The 27,667-nt window shown below is 49.1% G+C and overlaps 1 protein-coding gene across 2 annotated transcripts in view; it reads left to right on the forward strand.

Moving 5' to 3' along the window:
- Nucleotides 1-257: 257 nt before the first annotated feature.
- MYO5B (myosin VB) overlaps nt 258-27,667 on the forward strand; it is a 70,410-nt gene continuing 43,000 nt past the window's right edge. For both annotated transcript variants that reach the window (XM_032206436.1, XM_032206437.1), the window contains exons 1-12: nt 258-403; nt 8,630-8,740; nt 11,341-11,512; nt 13,044-13,188; nt 15,807-15,963; nt 16,428-16,571; nt 17,143-17,224; nt 18,447-18,554; nt 18,984-19,093; nt 20,335-20,600; nt 22,373-22,454; nt 23,900-24,040. In XM_032206436.1, coding sequence (XP_032062327.1) covers nt 377-403; nt 8,630-8,740; nt 11,341-11,512; nt 13,044-13,188; nt 15,807-15,963; nt 16,428-16,571; nt 17,143-17,224; nt 18,447-18,554; nt 18,984-19,093; nt 20,335-20,600; nt 22,373-22,454; nt 23,900-24,040 — 1,545 coding nt within the window. In that variant the 5' untranslated portion in view covers nt 258-376. The remainder of the gene's footprint in view (nt 404-8,629; nt 8,741-11,340; nt 11,513-13,043; nt 13,189-15,806; nt 15,964-16,427; nt 16,572-17,142; nt 17,225-18,446; nt 18,555-18,983; nt 19,094-20,334; nt 20,601-22,372; nt 22,455-23,899; nt 24,041-27,667) is intronic.

Below are 27,667 nucleotides of genomic sequence, written 5' to 3' on the forward strand. Positions count from 1 at the left end.
AAACGATACTAAAACCGGTGAAAATGATAAAAACGGCTGCGACAAAGAAAAAATAAAAATGAAAAAGTGGGGGAAAACCAAGGTGGCATCCCATAATATGGGCTGGGGCGAGGAGCCGGCACCCAGGAAGTCCTACGGAGCAGCCGAGCCTTTTACCTGAGCGGGGCGCGGCGGAGGCGGTGCTGCCTCCTCCTCCTCCTCCTCCTCTTCCTCCTCCTCCTCCTCCTCCCTCTCCGGCTGCGGGTGTAAAGGTCGCTCTGTCGCCCTGTCGCCCTATAGGGCCGGCAGCCCACCCCATATCCCCCCCCAAAACCCTAAAAAGCCCCCGCGAGCTGCCGGCCCCATGCCCCGCGCCTAGCGCTGCCCGTGCCCGGCCATGTCCGCAGCTCAGCTCTACACCAAGGTGAGCCGAGGGCTTTTTTGGGGGAAGATCGGTGGCTTTTGGGGTCGTTTCGCTCTGGGGAAAAGGGGGCAGCAACTTGCCTGCCCCATAGACACCCCCCCCCCCTTTATCCCTCTCCATCCCTCCCCTTGCGCCGCACCCGCGCCCCGACGCGCGGCTCCCCGCGGGGCTCGCCGGGGTTTTTGGGGGCAAAAAAGGCGATTTTGGCCCCGTCGATCCCAAAAGGGGCTCGAAAGGTGCGGCTCTGAGCCTCTCCTCTTCCCGTCCGGGAACTTTTTTTAGGGGAATTCTTCCCCTCCTTGCCTGAAACACGGGGCTTGGGGAGAGGGAAGGAGGAAACCTCCCGGCGGCGGAGCGCTCCCGGCTTCCTCGGTGGATTTCCCTCCGGCTTTGGCAACTCCCAACAAATCCCAAATGCTTCCTTTTTGCCTTTTTTTTCGCTTTTTTTCCTCTTTTTTTTTTTTTTTTCAGCAGCGGGCGAGGCCGAGCCGCTTCCTCCTGGCGAGCAGGGAGGGGAACATGGCCGATGGGCGAGAGAGGAGCCCAGATTTGTGCCCCACGGGAGGCTGCCACCCAGCCCGGGGGCTGCTTTTAGGGCTAGGAGAGGTGGCACTTGGATTTTTTGGGGCTTTTCTGCTCTTTTTTTTCTTCTCTCTTTCTCTTTTTTTTTCCCCGTTTCTCCCCTCGCGGGTCGGTCACTGCTCCGGATAAGCAAATGGCATTTGCATGCCAGGGTGGAGGTGAGGTGCAGGGGAAAAAAAAAAAAAGAAAAAAGGAAGAAAAAGGGGGAAAAAAGTGCCCTTGGGATTGCCCCTTCGACCTGCAAAGGGTTTGGGGTGACGCCTGGTACCGTGGAGCCACCGTTGTGGGGTCCCCTACTGCTGTGGGGACGTGCGAGGAGAGAAAAGTTGTTGGCTTTAAAATCTTTTTATGCTGGCAGATGGAGAGATGCCGGCATCGCCTGCTGTAATAACGAGGATTTTAGGGTTTTAAGGAGGATTTTTAAGGGTTTTCTTCCCCTGAGCGCGGTCAGGGTGGATGGGGGGACACTGCTGGGCTGGCAGCAGCCCTTTCAAGGAGTGGTTTTCGGTCTCCCAGCTCCAACTTCGCTGTGGGTTCCTGCTCCTGCACCCAGCTCAGGCAGCCCTTATGTAATTTGGGGTCGGGCACCGCTTATTTTCGGGTTTCTTTTCGGGGCTGCCCACGCGGCACGGCTGCGGGATGAACGGCGAGTTTGGCGGCTCGTCCTTTGAACCCCTTGTGAACGTGAAAATCCCCGGTGGATTCAGCTGACCGATTTACTCCCTTTTCGGGAGCCCTCCTGAACCAAAATTTTGGGTTTTCCACGGAGAAATCTCTGGGGGGATCCCAAATGGAGATGGGATCAGATGCATCTCCATGGCCCCGGGGAGGAGGCTCGCCACGAGCGCTGCTCTGTCCCTATCTGTGGGCAGGTTGTAATGCTCGGGTTAGCTGATTATGAACTTGATCATTAGATTAATTAGCCCGGGTTGTGCATTTTAACTCTAACTCAATTAGGTTTGTGTTCCCGTTTGTGTGTTAAAAGGGTGCGAGGTGCCTGTGGGTGATCCCATGGCTGTCCTGCGAGGCACCTGGGATGTTATGGGGATTCGGTAACCACCCTTGTGCTCCGTTTTCAATTGATTTTTAATCATAACGAGATTCCTGACGAGCTTCGGGGCTGATCCAGGGCATCAAGGGGAGGCTTTGGGGCAGGGTTTGGCCGTGCCGCTTGCCCATCAGCGGGGCAGGTTGGAGCCGTGCGTGGTTCGGGGCGCAGCTTCGGCTGAGACCTCTCAGAGACCTTCAGCTTCCACGTGAAGCTCGCAGGAGGTCTCCTGGGCCCTTGTGGGATGAGTAGAGCTCATTTAGTGCTCGTTAAGCCACGCTGATAAACATTTTACCCCGAGGAGCTTAGCAGGCAGGAGAGGAACCTGCCCTGGAAACATCGGCAGCTGTGAACTCCTGGGGAAGGCCCTTTTTGCATCCCGTGACCCTTCAGAAGGCAGGGCTGGCGTTTAATAAGGAGATAATTAGCAGCTGTGCCTAATTAGGAGCAGGTGAGTGGCTCCCAAGCAGCCGGTGTGCATCAAGCTTCAAGCACGTGGGGCTCCGCGTTGGTAAATAGTTTTGGGGGGAGAGCCCGGGTGGGTTTTGCTTGCTCCTATTCCTGTGCCCCACAGGAATTCGGTGCCGCTGGGCCCTAGTGGAAGAGGGAAGCGAGTAGGGGAGGCGTGGAGCCACGGAGGGCTCCCTTTTGTATAAAAATAACGAAATAAGAAACGGAATAAAACGTGTCCCAGGTGGAGAAGGGCTGGAGCTTTGCGGGACCGAGCGCCGGCACCGTGCTGGGGCTGCTCGCGCGCTCCCAGCGCGGCCCCGGTTTCCTCTTGGCCTCTTGCTGATGCTGCTAAAACGCAGCCAAGGCAGCTCAATCCCTCTAAGCCCGGGCAGATGCCGGCGTTGTCCCGTAATGGGATAAGAGGGGAAGCGTCCCTCCCTCCGCGAGCTTCGCCTCCAGAGACGCTCGGATTTGCGGCGTGGGGCTCGCGGTCACCGCAGGGCCGAGCAGATCGAAACTCCTTTGAATTACCCCGTGGATGAGGTTGTAGAGAAAGGAGCAGAGAGCCGGGCTTGGCCTTGGGGTGGTTGTTGGAAGCACGGCCCTAAAAGAGCCCGGCTTCAGCTCGGGGGTGGACTTTGCACCCTCCGAGGCGCAATAAACGGCCGATAGCGGGGGGTTACCCTCTGCTCTTCGACCTCTTCTGCAAACAGCACGGCTGGGATCAGGAAAAGGACTGCAGCAAAATTCGGAGCCCTGGCAGGCAGCGGAGATCTCTGCTCTTGGCCAAGGACGAGGCTTCTTGCTTGGGGTTGCCCGGCTTTGTCTTCTTGGGGATGGGCACCCAGGCGAACCTGTGTCCTCGCCCTGCCCCTCCATACCCTTCCGGAGGCGTGACGTGCTCCTGGGATGTGTTAAACGCCTTTAAAGGCTTGTCTGGTGGCTGAATCACAGCCCTCGCTCCTCCGAATGACATGTTGCATCCCAGGAATGCGCCCTAACGGGTTGCGCCTCTTCAAACCCAAAGACCCTCGGATATGTTTTAGAGTCCCTCTTCCAAATTTCCAAGGGCAGCACTGGGGACGTCCAGCTTGGTGCAGAAACCCCACGAGGATGGTTTCTTGGGGCCGAGGCAAACCTTTAGCTGCCTTTTTGTCCCAGGGAGCCGGAGCGCCGACGTGCTTCTGAGCAAATCGGTGTCAAAAAAACGTGGAAAATGAATAAAAAAAGGTGTGGGGTGGCACTTAGAGCACACAGGAAAGCAAGAGGTGAGGCTGCTTTGCCTTTTATTTTCTGTTTAATCTGGAGATGGGGTTTGGATGTGGGAAGGGGTTTGCCCACGTGCTGAATTTTGTAGTTGACGTCCCCGGCGAGCGGAAGGTACCGCAAGGCAGCGAGGGGATGCGGAGATACCGAGCTGATAGGAGCGGTGACTTTCAATCTAATTCGGTCTAATTAAGCCGAGTGCCTCCCTGGTGGGTTTCTGCTTCTTAATTAAACTCTGAGCTCTGCTAACCCGGGCGCTGCGCTGGTTTTGGGGCAGGGAGCGGGGCGGAGGAGCGGTACCCACCGAGAGCTCTCCTGCAGGGTTTTTATGGCCCTTGGCGTTACAAACGCCCTGGCCAGAGGGATAGGAAGGCTGAAATACCGGGGTTGAAATGTGCTCGGTTTTCTTTTTCCTTTTCCTTTTTACGCCTCTTGTCATTTGGACCCATCCCAGGTGGGGTGACAACTGGTTCCTCCCTGCACAGTGGCGAGACGAGCCCTTACGTTCCCCCTACCCCGCTTTCTTTTTAAAAAGGAAACAAATAATAAAAAAAACAGGGTGTTTTAAGCATGTAAATCCAAATATCGACGTGTTTCAAGTGAAATTAAAGCTCTGGTGCTTTGCAGAGCTCAACAGCAGCCACCCTCCAGCCCCGCTGTGCTCGGAGGTTTTAGGGGCACGGTCCCGCGATGCTGGATGGAGGCGAGTGGCTTTGTGGACCCTAAAGGATCCCTTTGCTCAGGGTAAAGCCGTTTGATTTTCCAGGCTCTCCGCGCTCTCACGGTGGTATTTTTATTTTTTAATTGGAAAAAAAAAAGTGCTCGCAGCCCGGTGCAAAGTTTGGGGTCACGTGGAGTGAATGAGCAGAAGGCAAGCCCGGCTGCTGTTGGCTAAACTTTGCCCAGCTCTCATCTAATCACTCATTCGGGCTTTAACTAATGGCCAGGGTGACCCATTTGTTGCTGTCCCTGTGCTAGGGGATGCCTGGATGTCGTAGCTGGTGGAGGAAAGCGAGAAAATCCCCGAGACTTCGGTGGGCGAGCGTGGATTTAACTATTGAATCTTTCCATTCATAACTTGGCGAGGTTTCGGCCTCTGGAGGTGGTTTCTCATCGTTACGCATTGCCAGAATCAAGTCTGAACGTTTCTAAAGGAACGAAAACAATTAAAAAAAATAATATAATAATGAAACCATTTCATGTTCTCCGGTAATATTTTGGGGGCAATCCGCTTGGCAACTCTTTTATCCAGCCTGCCATCTCTCGCCTGAGAAACCTCTTTGATGTGGCTCATTCAGGGGAAAAATGGCATTACACGCCGCCTCAATCACTCAGATGTCAGCGAGGATATTGCCTTGGACTAAGCGGGGGAAATTTGGGAAGGTTCAGTAATGCCGGGAGACGTGACCCACTTTTGGAGAAACGTTTTTTTTTTTTTTCAGACCGCGGAGCTTGTGCCGCGCGACGGGGGAGGGCGAAACGTTTCGCTGGGGAGGAATTAGGATTTCCTCCTCTTAATTGTGCTGGCCCTATTCCAGCTGGAGGACGGGTTTCCCAAACCCCGTTCTTTCGACAGCCGGGTTAAAAGCTTCGAGCAGCTTTACCAAGCAGAGCAGCGCTTTCCCCGGGTTGTTTTAGCAGCACCTGGCTTCATCCTCTGAGAACAGGTTGAAGGGGCCAGGGATCAGGTTGAGCTGCTTCCCGAAGAAAAAGAGCCCTTGTGCAAGGCTGTCCCTTGGGGATTCTCCCCGGGACGGCAGCCGAAATGTCTTTTGGCAGACGAAATGTGTGAGGGAGGCGAAAAGGCTGGGCACGGGCTTAAATTTGGAGAGCCCCTGGGCGCTGCCCGTCTCAATATCCCGTGAGGAAAAGAGGCCAGGGTGTGCATTATTCATCAAAACTGAATCTCAGCCTCTATTATAATTATTTAGTCATTGGTTTGAGGTTATTTTATACTTTATATTAGCCTTATATTCTTTCTATCAGCCTTCTATCCCATATATTTATATATAAACGAATTGTATAAATACGTGGCGGGCTTTTCTCTGAATTTCTGCAGAAGGACTGCCCTGAATTTCTCTCACATCCCATGTTTTTTTTTGGGTATTTGTTGGTTCGTGCGTCCTGCTGCTGGCTTTTTCTCCATCCTCCCGCTGAACACGAAGGTGCTGGTGGGTGCCCTACGAGCAGTCGTTTAGCAAGAAAACCGGGTACAAGGCGGACAAGTCTCTGCAGATCCACACAAGAGGCTTGGGGCAGGCTCGGGGCAGGGCAAACGAGTGCCTCGTCCCGAGAAAACACCCAGAAATACCTTTTGGAAAGCTCCCAGCCCATGGCAAGGCTCTTGCCATGGTGGGGAGGATGAGAAAGGTGGGCTGGTGGACGAAAGCGTGCTGATGGAGGGCCAGCGCTTCAAGGGAGAGCTCTTGGAGGCACCTTGGATGAATTTAAGTGAAAAAAAAAAAATAGCTTTAATACGATTTCTCCTTCTACCTTACTGCTGGAATTCTTTAATTATCGCTACTAAAACGCCTCTTGCTCGACTCCTCAGCGATCGATGCGTTTCCCACCAGTTGTTTAGCAACGAAAAAGCCTCCGGGGTGGCCCCTGAGCCTTTCCAGCTCCGTTTAGACAGGGCTGAAGAAATGAAATCAATTCGTTTCCTTTTCAAACCTCCTTTGGGCTAAGCACGTGCAAAAGTGAGGCTCCAAGAGGGTTTGGGAAGTTGAGTGCTTTGAGAAGGATGCAGTGATTTGCATGACCTCTCCTTTCTGCCTTTTGGGGTTTTATGGTGAGCAAGAAGTGGGGATCCCAAGGGTCCCCTCCTACAGGCGGGTGTCCTCTGGCCAGCTTGGGGACACCGCAGTCCCTTGGGGTGGCACAGGCAGGTGGTGGCCCTGATCTCAGCTGGCCCCGTGGGGCAGAAACCACCCCCAAGGGTGAAAATCTCCTTCTGAGAGGCTGCCACTGTTGGAATTGAGCATAATAATTAAAAGGCAGCGATCCACAGGTCTCCAAACAGATTTTCTTTTGGTGTGCCTTCTTTGAGACCGTTCGGAAATACTGGACCGTCCTATTTCTTCCAGCCACGTGTAATGAGACTGGCCCACTGCAGAGAGGGGAAAAATAGAAGCATGCTTTCATTTTTGAAGCAAAACACCCAGATATTTGTCCTGGTGCCCACCTTGTCGTTGGCCAACGTTTGTGTTTGAGCCTTTCTAGCTGCCCGGGAGGCTGCGTTAGCGCCCAGCAGCCGAACAAATCCCGTCCCTTCCCGTGTAATGCTGCTCCTAATCGGCCTCCTGCTGAAATCCAAATCAAATCATGAGGCAGGGATTGAGTTTATTCACCAAAACCTCTGCTTCATCAGGGTGGAATAGCGCGAAAGGCTTCAAGAGCATTGGGTTGTTCCAGTTGTGGTTGGGTTGGGTGCAAATGTTGATTTTCCCCCTTGGGTTTTGAGCCAGGATTTGGAGCCAGCCACCAAGCCGAGCACAAATAACACAAAAACCACGTTGGAAAAGTGTCCCCAAGGGTGGGACACTTGCGCCAGAGGTGAGGTTGTAGAAGTAGAGGCTCTCCGTCCCAGATGGGGACTCCCCTCGGGGCTCAGTTTTGGTCACCCGGTGGCTTTGAGCTCATCCATCTTCCCCAAGAGCTCCTCGTCCTGTCCAGGGCTGGCTTGGAAAAGAGCTTTTGGGGAAAACTGTGAGGAGCTGGTGATGGTGGGAGGTTCAACGTGCTTGGGATGTGTCGCTGCCGGGAAAGGATGGAGGTCGGGGATGGAAAAAGGACGGAGGGGAGGATGCTGCAAATGCACGTGCACAAAAAAAAAAGTGCTCCCTTTTTTGCACAGCATTATGGATGCTTGAGGAAATGCTTTCAGCTCCGGTCATAACAGCCTCTTCTCCCCAGCGGCTATTCATTTAGGGTGGGAAGGCTTTGGGGTTTCCCAGCTCGGGAATGAGCTTGCGAAGACGCCTTCCCCTCTGCACGATCCCTTGGCCGTGCGTACGCACGAGGAAAAGCACTTTTATTATTGACATTCCGTAGTTTTGCCATCCGGGCGGACAAAGGGATACAAAACCCACAAAGCTTTTGATTTTTGTGGCTGCCTCGAGGCGGGTACGTCCTGATCCCCGACTATTTCGGGCATTTCTGGAACGCCTTTGATCTCCGGGGCGCTGGGAGGAGAGATCAGCCCGGGGAAACTGGGGCGAGGAGCAGGGCACGAGGAAAGGCTGTGCCCGGCTTGACCTGCTCCCTTCTCCCTAGCAAGGTGAAAAACAGGGCTCCTGGCCATACCACCCGGGGGTATTTGCTATATTTACATATTATTTAATGTTTTAAGACAAGGACCAAACCCCTCTGTTTTGCAACGCTGTCGGCGTCGCCTGGATTTGCCCCAAACTCTTGTGTTTTGAGCAAATATTTGAGGTCTCGGCCCCCCACTGGTTATTTCTTTGGCACAGGGGGGAACTTTTAGGCTGCCAAGGCAGAGTATTTATTGAAGTTGCAATTGCAGCGTTTCATAAAAAGCTTCTCAAAGGGGCTTGGAAATTAAATTCCCTGCTTACCTTGAGTTTGTACCCTGCTTTGTTGGTAGCAAGCCAGTTGTATACCTTGTCCGGGAGAGACCTGATTGAAAATCTGCTTGGAAATCAGACTGCTGGCTTATAATTTACCCCCAAACCTCAAATTAGGACTTTTATTTCCAGGCTGACACAATGTTTTAGCAGCTCTGACTTTACAATGAGTGGTGGATTGTGTCCGTGGGGAATTAATTTATTTCTGACTTAATTTCTTGATGTTTCGAGCTTTTATTATTTTTTTTTTCCCCGTCTTTGAGCTTTTTTTTTCTTTCTCCCCCTCCGCAGTACACCAGGGTTTGGATTCCTGACCCCGACGAAGTTTGGAAATCGGCCGAAATTATCAAGGATTACAAAGAGGGAGATAAAAGCCTCCAGCTGAAGCTTGAAGATGAAACTGTAAGCTTTTGAACGTTGTTATTCTCTTCGGTAATTGAAACTCTCAAATTAATGGGTGGGGGAAAAAAAAAAAAAAGCCTGAGCCATCTCACATTTTTCAGAAAACATTTTATATGCTTCTCGCTGCCTCAGCTCTTGAAGCTCTCCCCTGCTTGTGTTAGAGGAGGCTGCGAGAAAAGCCTTTGACCCCCCTCAACTCCTTTCAGCCTCTGGCAAAGCTGTGATAGCAGAGCAATTTTATTTTTATGTAGCGGCAGAGATGTTGTTAGGAATATCAGGCTCTGGGGTTTTGCTGCTGAGCAAATTGGAAGGAGCGAGGCTGGTGGCACCTCCTTGAGACTGGCTACCGATGGAAAATCAAACAGGACATGATCCTACATTCAAAAAAATACTTTTTTCGGGGCCTATATTTATTCTTTACGTGGAATAATAAGCAGGACAGAGGCTGGGGCACAGTGGCTGCTGTCTGTCCACCTCCCAGAGCTCGTGGGCTGGGACATCCTATAACTATAGGGGCTGCACGTGGAGTTCACCAGGGGGATTTGGGTGTTTTTTGGGAAGGGAGCAGCCGTGCCATGCACCTGCCACGAGGTGCATCCCACCTGGATGAAGAAAAACGAGTATTTTTGTGAAGAACCTCACCTAAACCAGCTTTCCTCACTGAGCAAACAGGGTTTCCTTTATCATATAACAGATGACCTGCTCTGTAGCTAAAACATTTTAAGAGAGAGGTCGCTTTCTCCAATTTAGAAATGCTCTGAGAACAGTGAGCAACTCACCTCCCGTGCCAGCCGCCCGTTTCCACGCGGGGAATACTTTTTCCTGAAGGATTTAATGGGAAGACGGAGAGCAGGAATGAGGCACGCTTGATTAGGCTGCTCTTCAAAACTATTTTGCTTTCAGAGCAGCAAACGCGGGCCAGTTGCAGGACGTCAGCGCGCTGGGCTTGAAAAGGAAGGGATTTGTGGTGAAATGCATGCCTGGCGCGCTTTGGCTCTGTTGGGGTCAGTCCCTGCCGTGCTCGTTGTCCTCCCCATTTTCTCTTTCCAGCAGGAGGCACGTCGGTGGGTTGTCTGCAACCAAAAAGCACGTCAAAGCCCAGCATCCGCACGTGCCAGTTCAGCTCCCTGTCCCCTTTATCTCTTTTAGAGCTGAAGTTGAGTGTAGGTTATTAAATTGAAGTCTTTCCTCCAAGTTATTTTGTGGTTTTCAACTGTAACACGTAGCTTTTTGTTTTAAACCTTGTACCTGTCACTCGACGTTGTGTTGTACCTTGAGTCAGAGCAGGTTTTTTTTGGTTGGATCACATCTGTTTCTGTCAAACAAGATGTGAAGGGATACAGGAGCTATTTCCTTTAATAATTCCTGCAACACCTTCTTAATGCTTTTCCCCACAAAGCCCTGCCTGGATCCACATCGAGTTGGGCTGGAGAGCATCACCGAAGGGGAACCGTGCAGGTGTGCATCAGATAAAAAGAAAAAATCAGAGTATAAATAACTTCAGGGGAGTCAAAGCTGTTGAAAGCAAGCCTTTTATTCCTGACAGCCAACATGCATTACCCAACGGGTTAATGCTTCCCTTTTGTCCTTGCATTTTAAGTGAATTTTCACGCGTTTTGTGGCTGCTGGCTGCATACAGCGTGCTCCTTCCCAACGACCAGCTCAGTTTTAAATATCACAGGGGATCCCTGGTGTGCTTGCCATTAAGATGGGAGGCTGAGTGCAAACTCTTGAAAATCGGCCTCGGCTGCGTGGGATTAGAGTACAAAACCAGCCTGAGATCTTCAAACACGTCGTGTGAGCCTGTCCTTGTGTACGTGGGGTGATCCTTGTGCAGTTGACTTAGGCAGCGATCCAGTGGTGGTTTCCTTCTGCTTGCAAACTGGATTTCTGCCTTTGGCTGGGAGCTGAGCGTTGGGACCCCTTCCTGAGACACTGATTTTTTTAATCCACTGCAAAGGGAGAAAAAAAAATACACTTTTTTCTTTAGTTGGTGGCTCTGCTGCTCGTTTGGGGCTGGGCCAGGAGCACTTGGCATATGGGCAGCCGTATGCTTCAACGTTATCACCCGGCTCTGCAGAAATTGAAGCAGTAGGGACTCTGCTTCTCCCTGTCCTTCTCCGCCTGAAGGGGTGCAAGGATTTGAGTATTAAAGTAGCCTGAATTAAAGATGAGCTGAGAAATCATGCTGCTGGGAAGAATGTGGTTTATTCCGAAATGAGGCTGTCCTTCAAAGAACATGAAGATGCTTGGATCAGCTGGGGTTTTCTTTATGGTTCCTGTTACTGGCCAAAGGCTTTTTGCCCCAAGCCTGGCCTGAAAACAACCCAGGTGTGCTCGGGTTGGAGTTTCTGGACCATCCCTGTCTCCTAAGACCATCTGTTGGCCATGGTCATCTCCAAGCTCTTTAGCAAAGGGGTTTCTTTTCTGGATCATCCAGGTCCCTGTAGCATCTAACATCGAAAGTCTTTAATTACAGTTAAAGTAGAAGGTACAGGCATTGCATTTTCTCAAGCTGGAGTTATCCTTGGATAAATTATAAGATATTAAAGGAGCTGTTGGTTTTTGTGTTCTCACGTCCCTCGTGCGTGTCTCTTCAGCTCTACGAGTACCCCATTGACCTCCAAGGCAATGAGCTGCCTTTCCTCCGCAACCCCGATATCCTGGTGGGAGAGAATGACCTGACGGCCCTCAGCTACCTGCACGAGCCTGCGGTCCTCCACAACCTCAAAGTCAGGTTCCTCGAGTCCAACCACATCTACACGTACTGTGGTGAGTATCGTGGTGGGGCCGTGTCCAGGTCTTGTAGGCTAAAGGCTCCTTCCCAAACTCTTCTTCCTCGGATAAGTTGGTCATCTAGCACGTAACGCCCCGCTGGGGTGAAGGCTGCTCTCTGAAAATTGATGTTTGAGGACGTCCAAGTGTCCAGACCATGTGTTTATCTCCTGGAAAGCAGCAGGTTAGAGCACAACTACTCAGAAACCTCTTCACACCATGAGCAAGAGGCTGTGCCGTGAGTAAGGTCCAGGACTGTGAGTTTGGGGTGGGTGGGAAGCACGCGTGTGGCCAACAAGTTTTGGGTTATACATATCTGGGGACAGGGGACATAGTACACGATTCTTGGTGGAAAAGCCTTGTTAGATGACTTTGAGGCCAATTTGGAGGTCTGTGGAGAAAAAGTAGGACCTATCAAACCATGGGAGAACAGCAACGTGCCAGGAAGATGTCATCCAACTCCATGTCCATGGCGTGTTTCCCTCCCAAAAGAGAGTTTCCTGCTGTAACGGGTTTATAACGGGGACCAGATCTATGGGATTTGGTGTCCCAGAAAATTGCACAATTTATCCAGTCATGAGAAGAATTACAGAACGTAATTCTGCAATTACGTTACGGAAGAGCAGGCAATAATGATGTTTGGTTAGTGGCGTTGCCGAGCATTATTTTTTTTTTGCAAGAGAAGCTCCTTTCTGGAGACCTTTCCATCCAGCATTTGTGATCTCCAAAGAAAATGAGTGTTGATGGCAGAGGTTAGCAGCGTGTGGGTGGAAAAGACTGCAAGACACACCTTTTCTTGATGATTTTTGGGGTCATCAGACTCTAAAATTCAGAGCACGAGGAGGCCAGCTGCAAACTTGGCTTTGTCATCCCTGGGGAGAGAGGCCTGCCAAAATCATTCGAGGCAGCAGCTACCTGTGGATGGATAGCAACAGCTCGCAACCCTTATAATAAAAATAAAATTAGGAATAAAAAGCTGACTCAGCCAGTTTTCTGCAGTTAAGCAGGAGAATATCGAATATTGAACCCTTTTGCTGGCACTTGAGATCATTTTGCTCACAGTGCTGCAGATTAAAGATTCCCCAAGAATCAGTTTGCGTGGCAGGGCATGTACAGCTGTCATGAGGTGGTGCATTGTAGGGTTGTTGAGGAAATGCTTGGCACGTTTCTGTAGAGCACTGCCCTTGAAAAGACGTTAAGCCAGGGGAAAGTCCGCCTTTGCACAACGGAGATTATTTTCTATTCATTTTCTATTTTCTATTCATTTTTCTCACCAGTTTCATGTGCCTCCTCTGTAGCTATCCTGCAGCTTATTCCCTTGCTATCAAATCGCAGCACTTTGATGGAGATGCCGAGATAAGAACTAGGAGTCGTTCCCATTCCTTTCTCATTTCTTTTCCCCAAGCATCATATTAAAAAAAAAAAAAAAATAAAAATCAATTGAAACAACTAAGGCAAGCCCTGTAAAGCCTGAAGCATTAACTCCAGGCTTGCTTTGTAACCTATCTGTGTATTTATCTCTTCTAAGGCATTGTCCTCGTGGCCATCAATCCCTACGAGCAGCTGCCGATCTACGAACAAGATGTCATCTACGCCTACAGCGGCCAGAACATGGGGGACATGGATCCCCACATCTTTGCGGTGGCAGAGGAAGCCTATAAGCAGATGGCCAGGTGAGGGCTGCTCAGTCAGATCCCACAGTCAGATCAAAAATAGGGAATTAAATGTGGCAAATACACGGTTTTGAGTGAGGAGGCACCTTTGGTGGTACCTGGAGATATTTACGGGTCTGCAAAAGCAGCGCCTTCCCCAGATGGATGCAGTGTTTTGCTTTATTTCCGTATTTATCGTGTTGCTGAGGACAGATGTGGGATTTTGCTCTTATCAGATAAGCCATGATCTGCTTTAGGCAGCTGGGATGCACGTGAGCATGGTGGGACTATGAGTCCTCTGAGCAGGACTGAGGCCTCTGAGCGTGTTAAATTGGTGTGAAACCATCACTTCTTTGGGTTGTCTTAATTTTTCACGTGATTACATGATGTCCACCAAGGGGGATGTCTGCTGCTTGGGGTTAGAGGTGGGACGGGGAGGAGGGGGTGAAGCTTTGGGAGAGTTATCCCACAAGCACAGGAGTGGTGTAGGACCACAGGATTTGCAGAAAAAGCTGGATGCACCTTATCCAAGTAGGGTATGAAGAAGGAGAGACTGCAGGTGATGCTTCCCAGGGACTGAAGGAGAGATCTGCCCATTGCAATCCCAACTCAAAAAAGAGCATCTGGGTATCAGGTAGCTGATAAAAGGTGAGTTTTTGGCAACTCACTCGAGACTGCACACTGAGGAACCGCCGACCTTGTTCGTTGAGGACGAAGAAGAGCCGCGTTCTTCACCCCAACACCTCTTGCAAAGCATAAATCCCAGGAGAAGGTCATCTTCCTTGTGCGCCCCCAGGAATTCATGCACAGAGTGGAGACAGGTCGGCGTTTTGCAGAAAATTCCTACTCAGCAAGCTGGAGCAAGCAGGATTTTCCTTGCTGCATTTCCAGCTGCATGGGGAGAAGGGTCTGAAACGAGCCATGAGGGATTTCAGATCCTTTGTGGGTGTGGGTTGCCGATGGAGGAAATTCTTTTTCCTCCCCCATCTGCAAAAAGCACTGTATAAAAGGGTTATCTACCCCCCAAAACATAAAAAAAATAAAAAACTGTGGAGGTAACCCATGCTATTTATTGAAGATACTGCACAAAAAAAAGACCTAGGTGAATGCATAGGGTCTTTGGGGGCTGTTTATCTTAAAAATGGGCAACTTCTGTCCTTTTGTTTGAAGGCAGGGTTGGCAATCTCAGTTTATTTCCTTGCTGTTATCATCATTTGGGGAAGTGCAATGCAATTGTACGAAATCCTTACATTTTTATATACTGCTATCCATGCAATTTAACACTGACACGTGCTTTTAGTCCCCACTTCGGGGCTTTAAGGGTGTTCTTGTTGTGGTCAGGCTCAATTTGAACGGCGTACTTAAAACGTTTTTAATCTTCCCCTTGCTTTATGGCCACTAATCCTCAGAGCATCCAGGAAGAAGGAGGTTAAACATCACTTCTCCGGCGGAGATGCGGCGAGTCATTGACTCACGCCGCGACGCGGAGAATTAGTGTCGGGCAGGGATTGACCCTGATAATTGCTCCTGGGGTCTGGCTCTGCCCTCGTTTGCTTCGGATATTATTTTTTTTTTCCCTCTTTAAGGTTTTTAGTGTGAGTGGCTTTGCTCTCACTGCTGAGATTGAGATGAAGTTGTTCAGCAGTTGGCTTAAAGCTCTAGCGATGGCTTTCGAAAGAGAAAACAATGAAGACAAGAATGGAAGAGTTCCTATATGACTTAGGTCTGGAGAATACTTCAGAAATATTTCTAAAGGCTCTTGGTTGCATCCACGTGCACCAAGATATCCTCCATCTCTTCTCACCAGTCGAGTGCTGCTGGTGGTAGAAAGCATCACTGTCCTGGGGCTCAAACCCTTGTACAACGTCCTGGCCATGGGTTTTATCACTGGGTTTGGTGTCTTTTGGGGAATTGTGATGTTTTGAGTGAGACAAGCCAGAGGGAGGAAGGAGCCACACCGCTGAATGAGCTCCCCAGGTGGAACTGATCTTGGCCTCCTCCAACCAGTCACGCTCTTGTATCTGAAAAGGCATGGAAAAATGTCAAAATTGGTAACAAAAGGCCTTAATTATGAATCCTAGATTAAAAAAAAAAGCCCGGGGTACGAAATGTTACCTGGTGGCAGTGCTGATTGGATGCTAAATAATGCATAATTCTGCTCTTTTGAGCTTTATTGGCTTCATTCAAGTGAAGAGACTCCCTGCCTGGTGTGGTTTTCATCTTCTGGCTCAAAGGAAAAAGCCTGGGGCCAAGTTCCCCGAAATGTGCGAACTTGGGCAGTCCTGCTGAGATGTCAGAGAAGGGTAAGAAGCAATAATTACCAAGTGACTTCTAGGCAAGAAGTCCAGCACTGAAAGAGTCCAGACTTCCCTGTTTATTTAATTGCACAGGGGATCAAATGACTTCAGCTATTTCCTAATTTTAGGGTGCAGGGTTTCATCTCCTGGTGTCTCTGTGAACACTTGGTGATGTTCTGGAGATGTTTAGGGTGTCTTTTACGCTTTAGCTGAGAGGCATCACAATTTTCAAGGCAAGGGAGGCGGAGGCACGTGAAGACGGAGGCTGATGGCGTGATGTGAATGTTTTATCAACACGAGGACAGATTGATTTACAAAAGTTTTTCTTCTCTGGTGCCACAGGGACGAGAAGAACCAGTCCATCATCGTGAGCGGGGAGTCGGGTGCTGGAAAGACGGTGTCTGCCAAATATGCCATGCGCTTCTTCGCGACCGTCGGTGGCTCTGCCAGCGAGACCAACATCGAAGCCAAAGTTCTCGCGTCGAGCCCAATTATGGAGGTAAAAGCTGAAATTTCCCTCTGTGCTGCTCGTAGTGATCCCCGTTTCTCTCCTGATGTCTTTAAAATGTCAAGAACTGTGCAGAGAGGCCGTGGCCACTGGGTTTTGCTGGGGAGGAGCCCAGCCTGTGGCTGCAGAGCCTCTCCAGAGGGCCTGGATAAAGCTGGTGGTGAAGGAGGGCGTGGGTGTCCTGTAAGGCGAAATAGGAGTACTGTGGCTCTTTGGATGTTGGTGGTGGAATCACTGAAAACGTGGTTTTGTCAGGATTTTTGTGGAATTAAAACACAGAGTGACAAAAATGAGCATTTGTACAGCAAGCGAGGTCTTCCCCTAAGCCACACCGCTCCTTCATCAGCTCCCAGTGCTCTTCCTTCTGCTGCTGGGAGAGGGATTTCCTCAAATCCTCCCGTGACTATTTATGCAAAGCTGATTACAAAATTAACGTTTAATTTTGTGTCACGCAGGCAATTGGGAATGCGAAAACAACGAGGAACGACAACAGCAGTCGTTTTGGGAAGTACATTCAGATCGGCTTCGATAAAAGATACCACATCATCGGTGCCAACATGAGGACGTACCTGTTGGAAAAATCCAGAGTCGTGTTCCAGGTGAGGAGACCTTTCTTTAGGGGGCTGTGCTCAGGGAATTCAATAGTCTGGGTCTTCTCTTTGCGTTAAGCAAGTCACGTTGCTGCGGGAACATTTGATTGCGTGTCGGTTTTGGAGTCTAAATTCAACTGTGAGATATCGGCAAAATGTCCCAAGACTTTTTTTTTTTTTTTTGGGTTTAATTTTTCCTGAAATGATCAGTATTTCATACAATCAGTATTTCATGGCATTCCTTCTTTGAAATGCAGAAGTTATTTGAGCTCCACGGTTGTACTGATAGCCCCATTTGTCAGCGCAAGCAATCCCAGAAGCCAGTCTGCTCTTTTTTTTTCTTTCTCTTTTCCTCCAATCTTTCATCTCCACACCTTCCCAGAGGCCGCTCTATGGATTCGTTAGGTGGGATTAATGCAAGACATCCCTCCCAGCTTTGCATTACTGCAGGCAGATATCGCATATAATGCTCATAAACGTGTCAGTCAGCGGAGAATGCCCCACTCCTTCATCCTGAAGGTTGGGAAAAAAATGCTGCAACCTCTTCTCCCCCCATTAACTCATTGTTTTCCCCCCACAGGCGGAGGACGAGCGCAACTACCACATCTTCTATCAGCTTTGTGCCTCGGCGAGTCTCCCAGAGTTCAAAGACCTTGGACTCAGTGAGTATTTCCACCTCCCCGTGCAGTCCCAGGGCGACAGGAAAGCACGGTGGGGTTAGAAATTTGTAAAGATCTGTGTTTTAAACGAAGCCTGAGCATGGGTTGATCTGGCTGGCTTCTTGGCAGGAGCACTTTTGTCCTTTGAGTCTGTTAACCTCCCAGATCCGCTGTCAATGGTTAACCCGGGACGCATCCCGAGTTGTTGTGCCTTTTTTTCTTTGTTTTTGTCCCATTTCCCCGCTGTGATTTCACAAGCACAAGCCGCCGGTAGAAATCCGAGTCTTTCAAGGTGGCTTTTTAAAAAAGGAGAGCTCCCTGCTGCATCGCCCAGGGGGGCTTGATGCTGCTGTGCAGTTCTCAACCTCAGCTCTCAAGGGAGAAGGAGAAATGGCAACAGCTGGCACCGCAGGAGGCGGTGGGCATGGGGCTGCTGTCCCACGGGGCACTTGTCTGGAGGAGAAGCCTTTTAGCATCATTTCTACTCAAAATTTGATGATGTCGGTGTGTGTAGTCTCCAGCTGTGCTTTTCCACGCTGCTTCTGCATTTGCTTAAAATGCAAAAAAAAGAAATGATTCTCTGCAAAAACATCAAGCTCTGTCTTCGGTGTTTTCTCCCCTTTTTACTAAACGGAGCAGGATGTTTGTTTTCCCATATCAAAAGCGGGATCTGATGCTTCTCCTCGGAGTCTCACACACACAAAGAACTGCTGTTTCCCTGGTTTATATTGCAAAATGCTGGAAAAAGAGTCTCTAAATTTACCTGAGCCCAGCAAAGCGATCCAGTAAGCTGGTTCTTCAGGTAGGGCGATGCACGAGATGTGCCAAAGAGTTGAATTTTAAGCTGGCAAGTAAATCTGTGACTTAGCACGTGGGAGCTGGCGTGCATCACAGCGCCCTTTCCAAGCCTGATATTGCCCTGAAATAACTTCATAGGGCACGGATGCTTGGATGGGGTCACAGATGCTGACTCTGCTGGCGTCTCTCCATGCCCTTTGCCCCCTGTGTCCGAGGCATTATGCTGAGAAGGTGCTAAAATACTTGAAGCTGTCATGAGTAGGTAAAAATATTTAAAACTATTTAAAAAATATATCAAAAGTAGGAGATAAAGGTAGGCAGCTCCTAAGTCAGATGAAAGCTTTGATCCAGCAGGCTGGGGATGAGGCAAAGCAGCTGCGGTGGGCGAGTGCTGCTCGCTGAGGCTTTTTCATTTCTTCTCTTTCAGCCTGTGCTGAAGACTTTTTCTACACTTCTCAGGGAGGCAGCACATCTATCGACGGCGTGGACGATGCTGATGACTTGGAGAAAACCAGGCACGCCTTCACCCTGCTCGGTAAGGGGCTGCTTGGAGGCTTCCCAGCAGCAGTCTCGGTATTTTGCCTGAAAAAATCCATCTTCTCCACCTTTTGTTTGATCCACTCCTGAAGGTGTTGCCAAAATCTCAGATTTGGGGGCTTGTCTCTGCCCCAGCCTGGCTCACCTCCAGTTAATTAACGCCAAGCAGCATCCTTGGCTTTGTGCACGTTCACAACAGTGGTCAAATTGCTTTGATACAACCGTTTCTGTAACGAAATAACAGCACGCGAGGGGCTCCTCTGGCATCTGAGCTGTTGTTTCGGAGCCATGGGGTGAGGATGAGTTTGTTGGGACACAAAATCAGTAGCCCAGGCAGGAATAAAGCACCACGAGGGCTTCAAAATGAATGGAAAATTGCAGTTCGTGTAGTTTTGTCGTGAAAACCAGCTGTTGATTGCTCCCCTAGGAGTGAAGGAGTCTCACCAGATGGCCATTTTTAGGATAATCGCTGCCATCCTGCACCTAGGAAATTTGGAAATTCAGTCGGAGCGGGACGGCGAGGCCTGTAGCATGTCGGTAGGTCACCAGTGGGAGTGGGGAGCTTTGTGTGCTCGTCCATCAGCCCGTGCCGGGTGTGCTGTGCCCTTTTGTCACCAGTCCTTTTCCTCCTGGCATTATTTCCTGGCTGATCCATTTTTTCTTGGGAAATGGTGCCTCATTTCTCCTCTTTAGCCTGCCCATAAGCAATACAAAGGCTGTTTGCCTCGGTGTGTCCCAAATCAGCTTTATGGCTTTCTTAAAAGTCTTGGTGCATGCCATACTGGGAAGGAAAAATCAATTTCCTACAACCACGTTGCTACTGGCAAAGCCACCAGGATCCAGGACTCAAGGGAGGGTGGCACAAGCTGCCAAGTATTTCAATTAATTAGCAAGAATAAATAAGTTGAAAGATGCCTTAGCAGGGATTTTTCCCTTTCTGTGTGTTGGCTCAGGGTTAAAAATAAATAAATAAAGAGATGATACGGAGAGCACTATCCTATCAATTATCATTGCATCCCAGACTGGGTCGTTTATTCCTAATTAAAGTATTTAAATGGGCTCTGCACACGTTTTAGCGTTACCCTTGAGATAATGCGGCGTGCAATTAGCGGGATGCTGGGGGTAATTTGCCTGGTATTTAGTCGTATGGATATGTAAAACTGGCCTGCTCCAACGAGGTTGAGTTGTGTAATGGAGTTCATGGTGTTTAATTGCCTTCAGATGGAACTGTGTGGTATTAAATGAACGCTGTTATGACTTGGAATCCGGGGTCCAAAATGTATCGCAGCAAAAAAACCACCCCAGAGGTATTTTAAAATGCATTTTGCTCCCCATTCTCAAACCCTTCCGTACAAACAAGTATCTAACGGGAAATAATTGCCTTTCTTTTGATAGATATTATTAAACCGAGTTAGAGGGAAATTGATTTCTCCTTGTCCAAAAGTGCCGCCTTAGCATAATAAAGCCTCCCCACCGCCGTGCTTTATTGGGGGGAAAAAAATAGAATGCACTGGAGAAAATTGTTTGCTTTTCATTTCATTGATCATGTAAAACGGTGCCTTCTGGTAATGCCAATTTTGCAGGTTTGTTATTCAAAAATTGAGTTAGTCTGTAAGAGGTATTGCGTGCCTAAGGCCTATCAGGGGGCTTGCTGAAGGATGGTTTTCGGGTTGGGAGGCGCGTGTGGGTGGTACGGTGGGCAGAGGGTGGCCTCTCCTCTCCAAATCTTGGGTTGGAAGAGTCAGCCCCCGCTCCTCTTGCCTTCTGCTTGCCTGCAGAGCGAAGACGAGCACTTGAACCACTTCTGCGGCTTGCTGGGCGTGGAGCAGGACCAGATGCAGCACTGGCTTTGCCACCGCAAGCTGGTCACCACGGCCGAGACCTACGTGAAGAGCATGTCCATGCAGCAGGTGGTCAACGCCAGGAACGCCCTGGCCAAGCACATCTACGCCCAGCTCTTCGGCTGGATCGTGCAGCACATCAACAAGGCCCTGCACACCACCGTCAAGCAGCACTCCTTCATCGGCGTGCTCGACATCTACGGGTAGGCCTGCTTTCCGCTTCTGAGGCCCCAAAATGAGCACCCTTTGATATGTTTCACCCTTCTGGCAGAGCATCCTCGACCTTGGCTTGCAGGAGGGGATAAGAATAATAGAAAGGGGTGGAAAAAAGCACAGTCGTGAAGTGCAGTTGGCAGTTTCACCTGTTCCTGCTTTAGGTTGTGCAACCCTGACCCCAAAAGCGGGCGTTTAGACCTGCTTCAGCATTCAGGATTTCTCTCCTGCACCATTCAATGATGTTCAAGCCTAAAGAAGAGCTGGGCTGAAGGTGAAGATGTGGGGACAGACAGGCTCCTGTGCTGGGGTCGCTGTGGGGAGACGGGGACTTTCCAGTTGTGGGGTGCACAAGGAAAGAGGCCTCCTGGGTTTATTCCCTCTTCAACCTTGTCCCCTTTCTGTCCCTTTGAGGAGCAAGGAAAAGGGAGCAGTGGGGCAGTAGTGACCCACTGTGGTCCCTTAATATACCAAGATGCTTGGTTACCCCTATTTTGGAGGTGGGGTGGGATGGACAAGCTGTAGCCACTCCAGGAACTGCTCCCTGACCCGTTGCCGTGCTTTCTCAACCCCACATCACCTAATTGCAGACTCCTCGTACAGTCTGTCAAACCCAGGTAAACCTGAAATTCCCAATGAAATCCTGCCCAAGGGGTTCTGGGCCAGCTACAGAAAGCTTCTGTGGCTGCAATACCAGTTGAGTTACTGGAATTCCTCTGCATGAAATACCACATAGGGTTTCTATGGTTGCTGGCTTTTGGGATGGGGAGTTCAACCTTAAAGTCCTTAAAAAAAAAAACAACCCTGCTCCTTTCTCCCTTTTTTTGCACTTCATTTCTCCAAGGGCTGATGCATTTTATGGACGTCACACCTGGCAATGACTGTTTGATAATTGCTTCGTGGGGATAGCAGGTCTTGGCCCTGGAAAGTACTAGCCACCGTTTATTTTTTGAGGGAAAAAAGGGCTTAATTCAGTGCTTTTAAGACTTCTTTTTTTCTGGCTCTTACAGCACCTATTACCTGAGCAATTACTTCGCAGCACATTAATCACTGCAGCAGCTTATTCATTTAGCACGGAGAGCTTTGCCACTTTTTCCCTTAGGTTAATCCTTACAGGCATTTTTCAAAGACCTCCCCTCTCTCTCCTCCCCACTGCGCCTTAGAAATAACATGATTCCCCGTGGTAGCTGAAAAATGCACTTTTATAACAGCAAGCCCAGCTCCCCCAAGCTACCCTGTGAAGAACGTGTTGGAGCTGGAGCTGGAAGCTCCAGTTCTGCCTTTGAGGGGTCTTTTGCTCACATGTATCCAGTGTTTGTGCTACCAGGGCTGCAACGCTGAGGCTGTAATTATGAATTTAATATCTCCTGTGCTCCATTGAATTACACGGAAAATAATGTGTTGGCTCCCTTAAAATAGCAGCCACTCCGTCGCTTATGCAGGAAATATATTTGGACTTGATATTTAATATTATTTTTCCCAAGAGATGCTGTTAGATTTCTTACCTCCTTCAGCACTGCTGCCTGATGGGCAAGAGGCTATGATTGTACCAAATATCTGATACACCCTTAAACCTCTTGAATCCCTTGAGTTGTGGCAATATTTTGGGGAACGAGGACTAAAATGTAGATCTGGGATGTGAGCGACGTGAAGAGACGGGTGGCTAACCGGCCTTCCCTGTCACACAGATGATGCTGTTGCAGAGTAAAGTAGATTTTTAGATGAAGCAGTGCTTCCTGCTGATTTATTCATTGCTTTGCAGGTTTGAAACTTTTGAAGTGAATAGCTTCGAACAGTTCTGTATCAACTACGCCAACGAGAAGCTCCAGCAGCAGTTCAACTCGGTAAGGTCGGCTTGGAAATTTTCCAAAGAACTTAGCAGAAAATTCATCAAGGCACGGCTGGCTTCCACTTAATGGCATTTATCTGCAGCCTGACAAGAATTCATGGCCAGCATGCGTGCGGTCCCTGCGATACCATCTCCTGGGCAATGATTATTCTAAGGAATTGCACTAAATATTCAGATCAAGTCGAAAACGATGCTTGGTTGGTTTATAAGATGGATACTGGTAGCAGACTTGTAAGTGGCTTTTGCAGAGCTCCACTGGTTTTTGAACAGATAGAAAGTTTGTGCTTTTCCCCCTTATTCATTTATTTTTGCATAGTTTCAGTCCTCACCTGTGCTAAACTTTTTTGGTCTTGTGCTGAGTCTGGATTTCCAGTGGAAACCTTCCCATGAAGTGTCTCTTAAACCACTGCAACTAAAACTCTGAGACTCTAGGACCGGACACACTTCCCATTTTTCTCGTGACACAAAACCCCCTGAGATTCTTCTGTTTTATTAGATACAAGCACCTACCTGCACTGAAAATGAATCCATTAATGGGTCGTCATCTGTTTTTGCTGTAAGCAGGGAAAAAAAATTACTGCTATTTTCAGGCTATGAGGCAAAACTTGTTAAGTTTGAGCAGCTATGGGGGTAGTTTGGCACTTTGGACCTGTATCATATGCACAGACACGAACATTTTTTGAGATATCTAATGCATCAGATCACTGCTCCTAAAAATGAGAAGTAAATTAGGGATTGTATTTGCACTATTCATATCTTTCTTAGTATGTCCAATGATCACTTCTGAAGCTTATAAATTCAAACTCACAGATGATATGTTTGAAGAGATTTTAAAAAGCTATCTTTGAAGAAAAAATGCGTTTGATTTTTTTTTTAAATGTGCTTAGAGTATCTCAGAAATAGCCACAGACAAATTATCTGCTTGGGCAGAGGTCTGAGATGTATAAACCAGGCAAAGATTTGATTTTTTTTTTTAAATAATCTGCAGTGGAAATGTTCCTGAGACGGTCAGATACCGATGCTGATATCTCCTCTAGGACGATGGGTACATTTTGGGAAACTCTGGTCACGCATCAGGGCACAAGTGCTCAGCCCTGGCTTGGTCCCAGCTTGTGAATCTGCTGCAGGTCACTGGTTTCATCAGTGGAGCACCAGGAGAGAGGGATTTTGAGAAGCCCAACATTTGTATTTCAATGCCATACCCATATATGGCTTCCACCTGAGTGTACTGAGAGTTTCAGTAGTTTTCAACAGAAAAAAGTGCTTTTTTCTTCCCGCCTCATGGTTTCCTAGCATAATACTTAGGTTTTCCTTGCCAGAAGCTGGTTTCTATGAGTTGTTAAAGCACTGAAGGAAAGCTTTGCTCGGGTGGGGACAAATGGGCAAAGGGGGAAGGGGCTGGGGTCATGGTCACTAACTCTGTGGTTTGTCCAACCTCAGCACGTGTTCAAGCTGGAACAAGAGGAGTACATGAAGGAGGGAATCCCTTGGACTCTCATCGACTTCTACGATAACCAGCCCTGCATAGACCTCATAGAGGCAAAGCTTGGGATCTTGGACCTACTGGATGAAGAGTGCAAGGTAGAGAGGATGAATCCTCTTTATTTTTATAAGATGTTATTAAAGAAGGGCTTTACCTATGGTATTTTACAAAGTGTGAACGTGTTCAAGCGTTCATGGCTTGGGTAGGCTGTTGGCATTGGCTTTGCTTTAGCACCATTTGGTTAACCTGGGTGCCTGATCTCACCGTGTGATGCCAGGGCTCATGCTCCTGGCCCAGGGACAGCCCTTGCTTGCAACTCTTTATTCCCTCAGTGTTGTTCAGGAGCTGGAGTTCCTCCTTGCCTCGACGTTTGTCTTGTCCCAAGGGAAAATCGAGTTTTCTCGTGACAGCTATTTGGGTAAAGGCAATGGTATTTAGACTTCAGACTCTGGAATTTGTGTTTCTGTGGCCCTTGGTGCATGGGCAAAGTGCACCTGGGTCTTCTGTTTGGTTAACCACGTGTCCTTGAGGGACATCAGCCACTTAACAGCGACTTGCTGAAGGTGACGATGTGTCTGTTTTGCAGAAGACGGAAAATGCTTGTCCTCTGTGCTCCTTTGGGGTAGAGAAACGGGACCTGGGACGACCTGTAGGAGTCCTGCTGCATAGGCTTCTTCTTCAGCTCTCTGAAGTTGCTTGTGGTGTTGCAGCAATTTCTATGCAACGGCAGTAACACGGGCAACTTTGCTGTAAAATCTGCCTAGCACTTCTTTCACATGTGCCTTTTTGACCAAAAACATGTGAAACACATCATCCACACCCCCCCCCCCCCCTTCCTCACTCCCAAGATCAAACTCCAATTATCTTGGTATTTACCTGTCACCGGGTTATGCTGCAATTAGTCACAGGCACTTATTACGGGCCCTCTAATCGGCTCTTTTATAATAACCCTCAACCCTTCTCCAGCTTTATAAAAATTTCAACAAGCTGTCAACCAAAAGCACTGGTTTCTAGATGGAAACCTTCACCCCCACAGCACCACTTCACCTTTCCGTGGGCTCGCCGTGCCGTCGCGAAGGAGCCCGGCAGCTTCTGCCGCAGCCCTGCAGAGAGACGGGGGCAGCGCTACAATTAGGATAATTGCAAGTCACCTCGTTAAGCACGTACAGCAGCCTGTAAATGTACTCCGGGACCGAAATGGCATCGAGGGGAGTCCTGGTAACATAATGAAGCATTAGCGCAAAAGGCGGAGGGTTTGTCGCTAGAGTTCTTGCTTTGCTGTATGGATTTTTGGGTATTTATTTTTAATGGGAGGTTAGAGAGGGGGTGGCTGGCTCTGTGCTGAAGAAGTTCAGCTAACGAAGGTCCTAGACCTTTGATGGGTAATGAGAGACTTGTCACCGTCTGGAGAAGGGACCCAGGAACAATAGAAATGGTAATCAGCAAGAAAAGAGAAGGCTCTCGAATCATAATTGGAATTATAGGGACTCAACTTATCTCATGAAAAGAAACGATAAAACCCTCTGGCTGTGTAAAAACAAAGAGCTTTAGGATATGTAGTGTTTACTTTTTTTTTTTTGTTTAGATAACTCTGTGGTCTTATGAGTTGGAAGTTGTTGTAGAGTTATTGGTGTTGGAGGTGGCACCTGGAGATCATTTGGTCCAACCTCTAGTTATCACAGAATCATCTAGGTTGGAAGAGACCTCCAAGATCACCCAGTCCAACCTCTGACCTAACACTAACCAGCCCTCCACTAAACCATATCACCGAGCTCTACATCTAAACGTCTTTTAAAGACCTCCAGGGATGGTGACTCCAGCACTTCCCTGGGCAGCCCATCCCAATGCCTCACAACCCTTTCGGTAAAGAAGTTCTTCCTAATATCCAACCTAAACCTCCCCTGGTAGTTATGTCCATGGTCTGCCCAGGAAGCCTTATTTCTCCATGAAATTGTGACCCTTTATCCTCTGTTAAGCGACTTTGGAGTCCTCAAAGAGTCTTTTATGCACTGGAGAGTCACTTGCCTGGATCTGGTGCTTTTAGGAGCTCTTGGTTTTGCTTTTTTTGAGTTGGGAAGGCATGTAGGAGACTCGCTCTGGATATCTGGGACAGCTTTAGTGCCTGGTTGTCCTCGCTGTGCTGACTCTGGAGAGGACGACAGACTCCCCAGGAAGGCTTTGAAGGCTTTGAGGTTGGAGGGATCATGTGAAGAGTGACTTCAGTGCCCTGGAGAGGAGGAGCTGTGTCTGGACTCATTTTCAAGAGACTTAACTTATCCTTGGAGGAAATAGAAAATTCTCTAAGAAATGCAGCAGGGTCTCTGCATCAAAGCTGGATGAAGTTTATTGCTTTTCAAGCTAAGAAGAGCAAGAAACCCCTTGCTGTGAGTGCTATCCATCCTCCACACGCTTCCCAAGCATCATTCAAGTGCTGTTTGGAGTTGCCGTGGGTAGCCAGGTTTCTCTGGAAGGTGTCCCCCTACTTTCTTGCTTTTATCTATCCTGTTGGGATGGGAATGGAAAAAAAAAAAAAAAAAAACCACAGATAAAAATTCTGTTAGCATGACCCCATTTAAAGGGGTTTGATCAGGAGCAGGCTGGTTGGGAAGGTTGACGTGTCAATCCTGATGTCTGCATCCTGGTATTTATGATGAATCTCGGTGAAATTCTTTCTGCTGAGCTGTGGTGTGACCCTGAGGCTGCTAGAGGAGGACGTGTCTAACCAAAGCCGTGAGCTCCTGCGTGTTCTCAAACTCCCTTGTAGCTCCCTTTTTGTGTTTTGTGGCACGTTGCCATCGCATTATGCTGTTGACGTCCCACATGCGTCTTCTAATTCTGCTCAAAAGATGATCTTTAACCTTCCCCGTGTCCTTCTGTCGAGTGTTAGAAGCATGAGGGCTGCTTCTAATGGACCAGCTATCAGCCCTGCTTGTCTCTCCGCGCTGCTGTGAACTCGGGGATCTGAGCAAATGCGTTTTCCTTGTCTTGCCTCGTTAGGTTCTTGAACATCAGAAACCAGCACGTCGCCTTTCCCCACCAGGCGGTTTGATCCGGGAGGGATTTCTGCTCCACGAGCAGAGACACGTGGCTCCGGAGCACGGAGGGAGGCTCTTTCCAGGATTTAACATATGTAGAAGTGATAAAAACAAAAATTTAAATAATTTATGGTTTAAGAGTGGGACTTAAATGTCGTTTAATGGACCTCCAGTGCTTATCTGGTCCTCCTGCTGGAGGTGGTAGTGGTAGGAATCTTACCTTGCAGTCTAAGCAGCTCCAAACACCTCCTCAGCTGCCTCGTGGTCAGGGTAGGTTCTTAACCATGGGATGCCTCTGAAAATAAAGGGTCAGGCTCGAGCCTAGGCACTGCCCCTGGCTTCAATGGCTAGGTTTGGGGTGGGTTGCACCAGCTCCTGGCAGCTCGGAGGATGGTTATGAGGACAGGAGGTGATGCTGGCCAGGATTCGGCCCCTATCAGGTGCTTCTCAGGCAGCTAAAAATACCCAGGCTGCACAACGGTGAGCAGGGAGTGGCGTGGAAGCGGTGAAACCCTCTTTCCAGGAGGCAGGAGGGAAGCTTTTGAAGTTCGTCTCTGAGATAAGCAGGTTTCTCAGCAGAGTGGCTGGCCTGGAAGAGAGCTGGAGCAAGGTAAATCTGCTTTCCACAGAGCCTGGCAGCTCAGGTGGCTGCGATATCCCTGCACTGCACCCGTGGCTCGGTCCCAGAGA

This window comes from Aythya fuligula, chromosome Z (assembly GCF_009819795.1).
Source record: "Aythya fuligula isolate bAytFul2 chromosome Z, bAytFul2.pri, whole genome shotgun sequence".
Lineage (NCBI taxonomy): Eukaryota > Metazoa > Chordata > Aves > Anseriformes > Anatidae > Aythya > Aythya fuligula.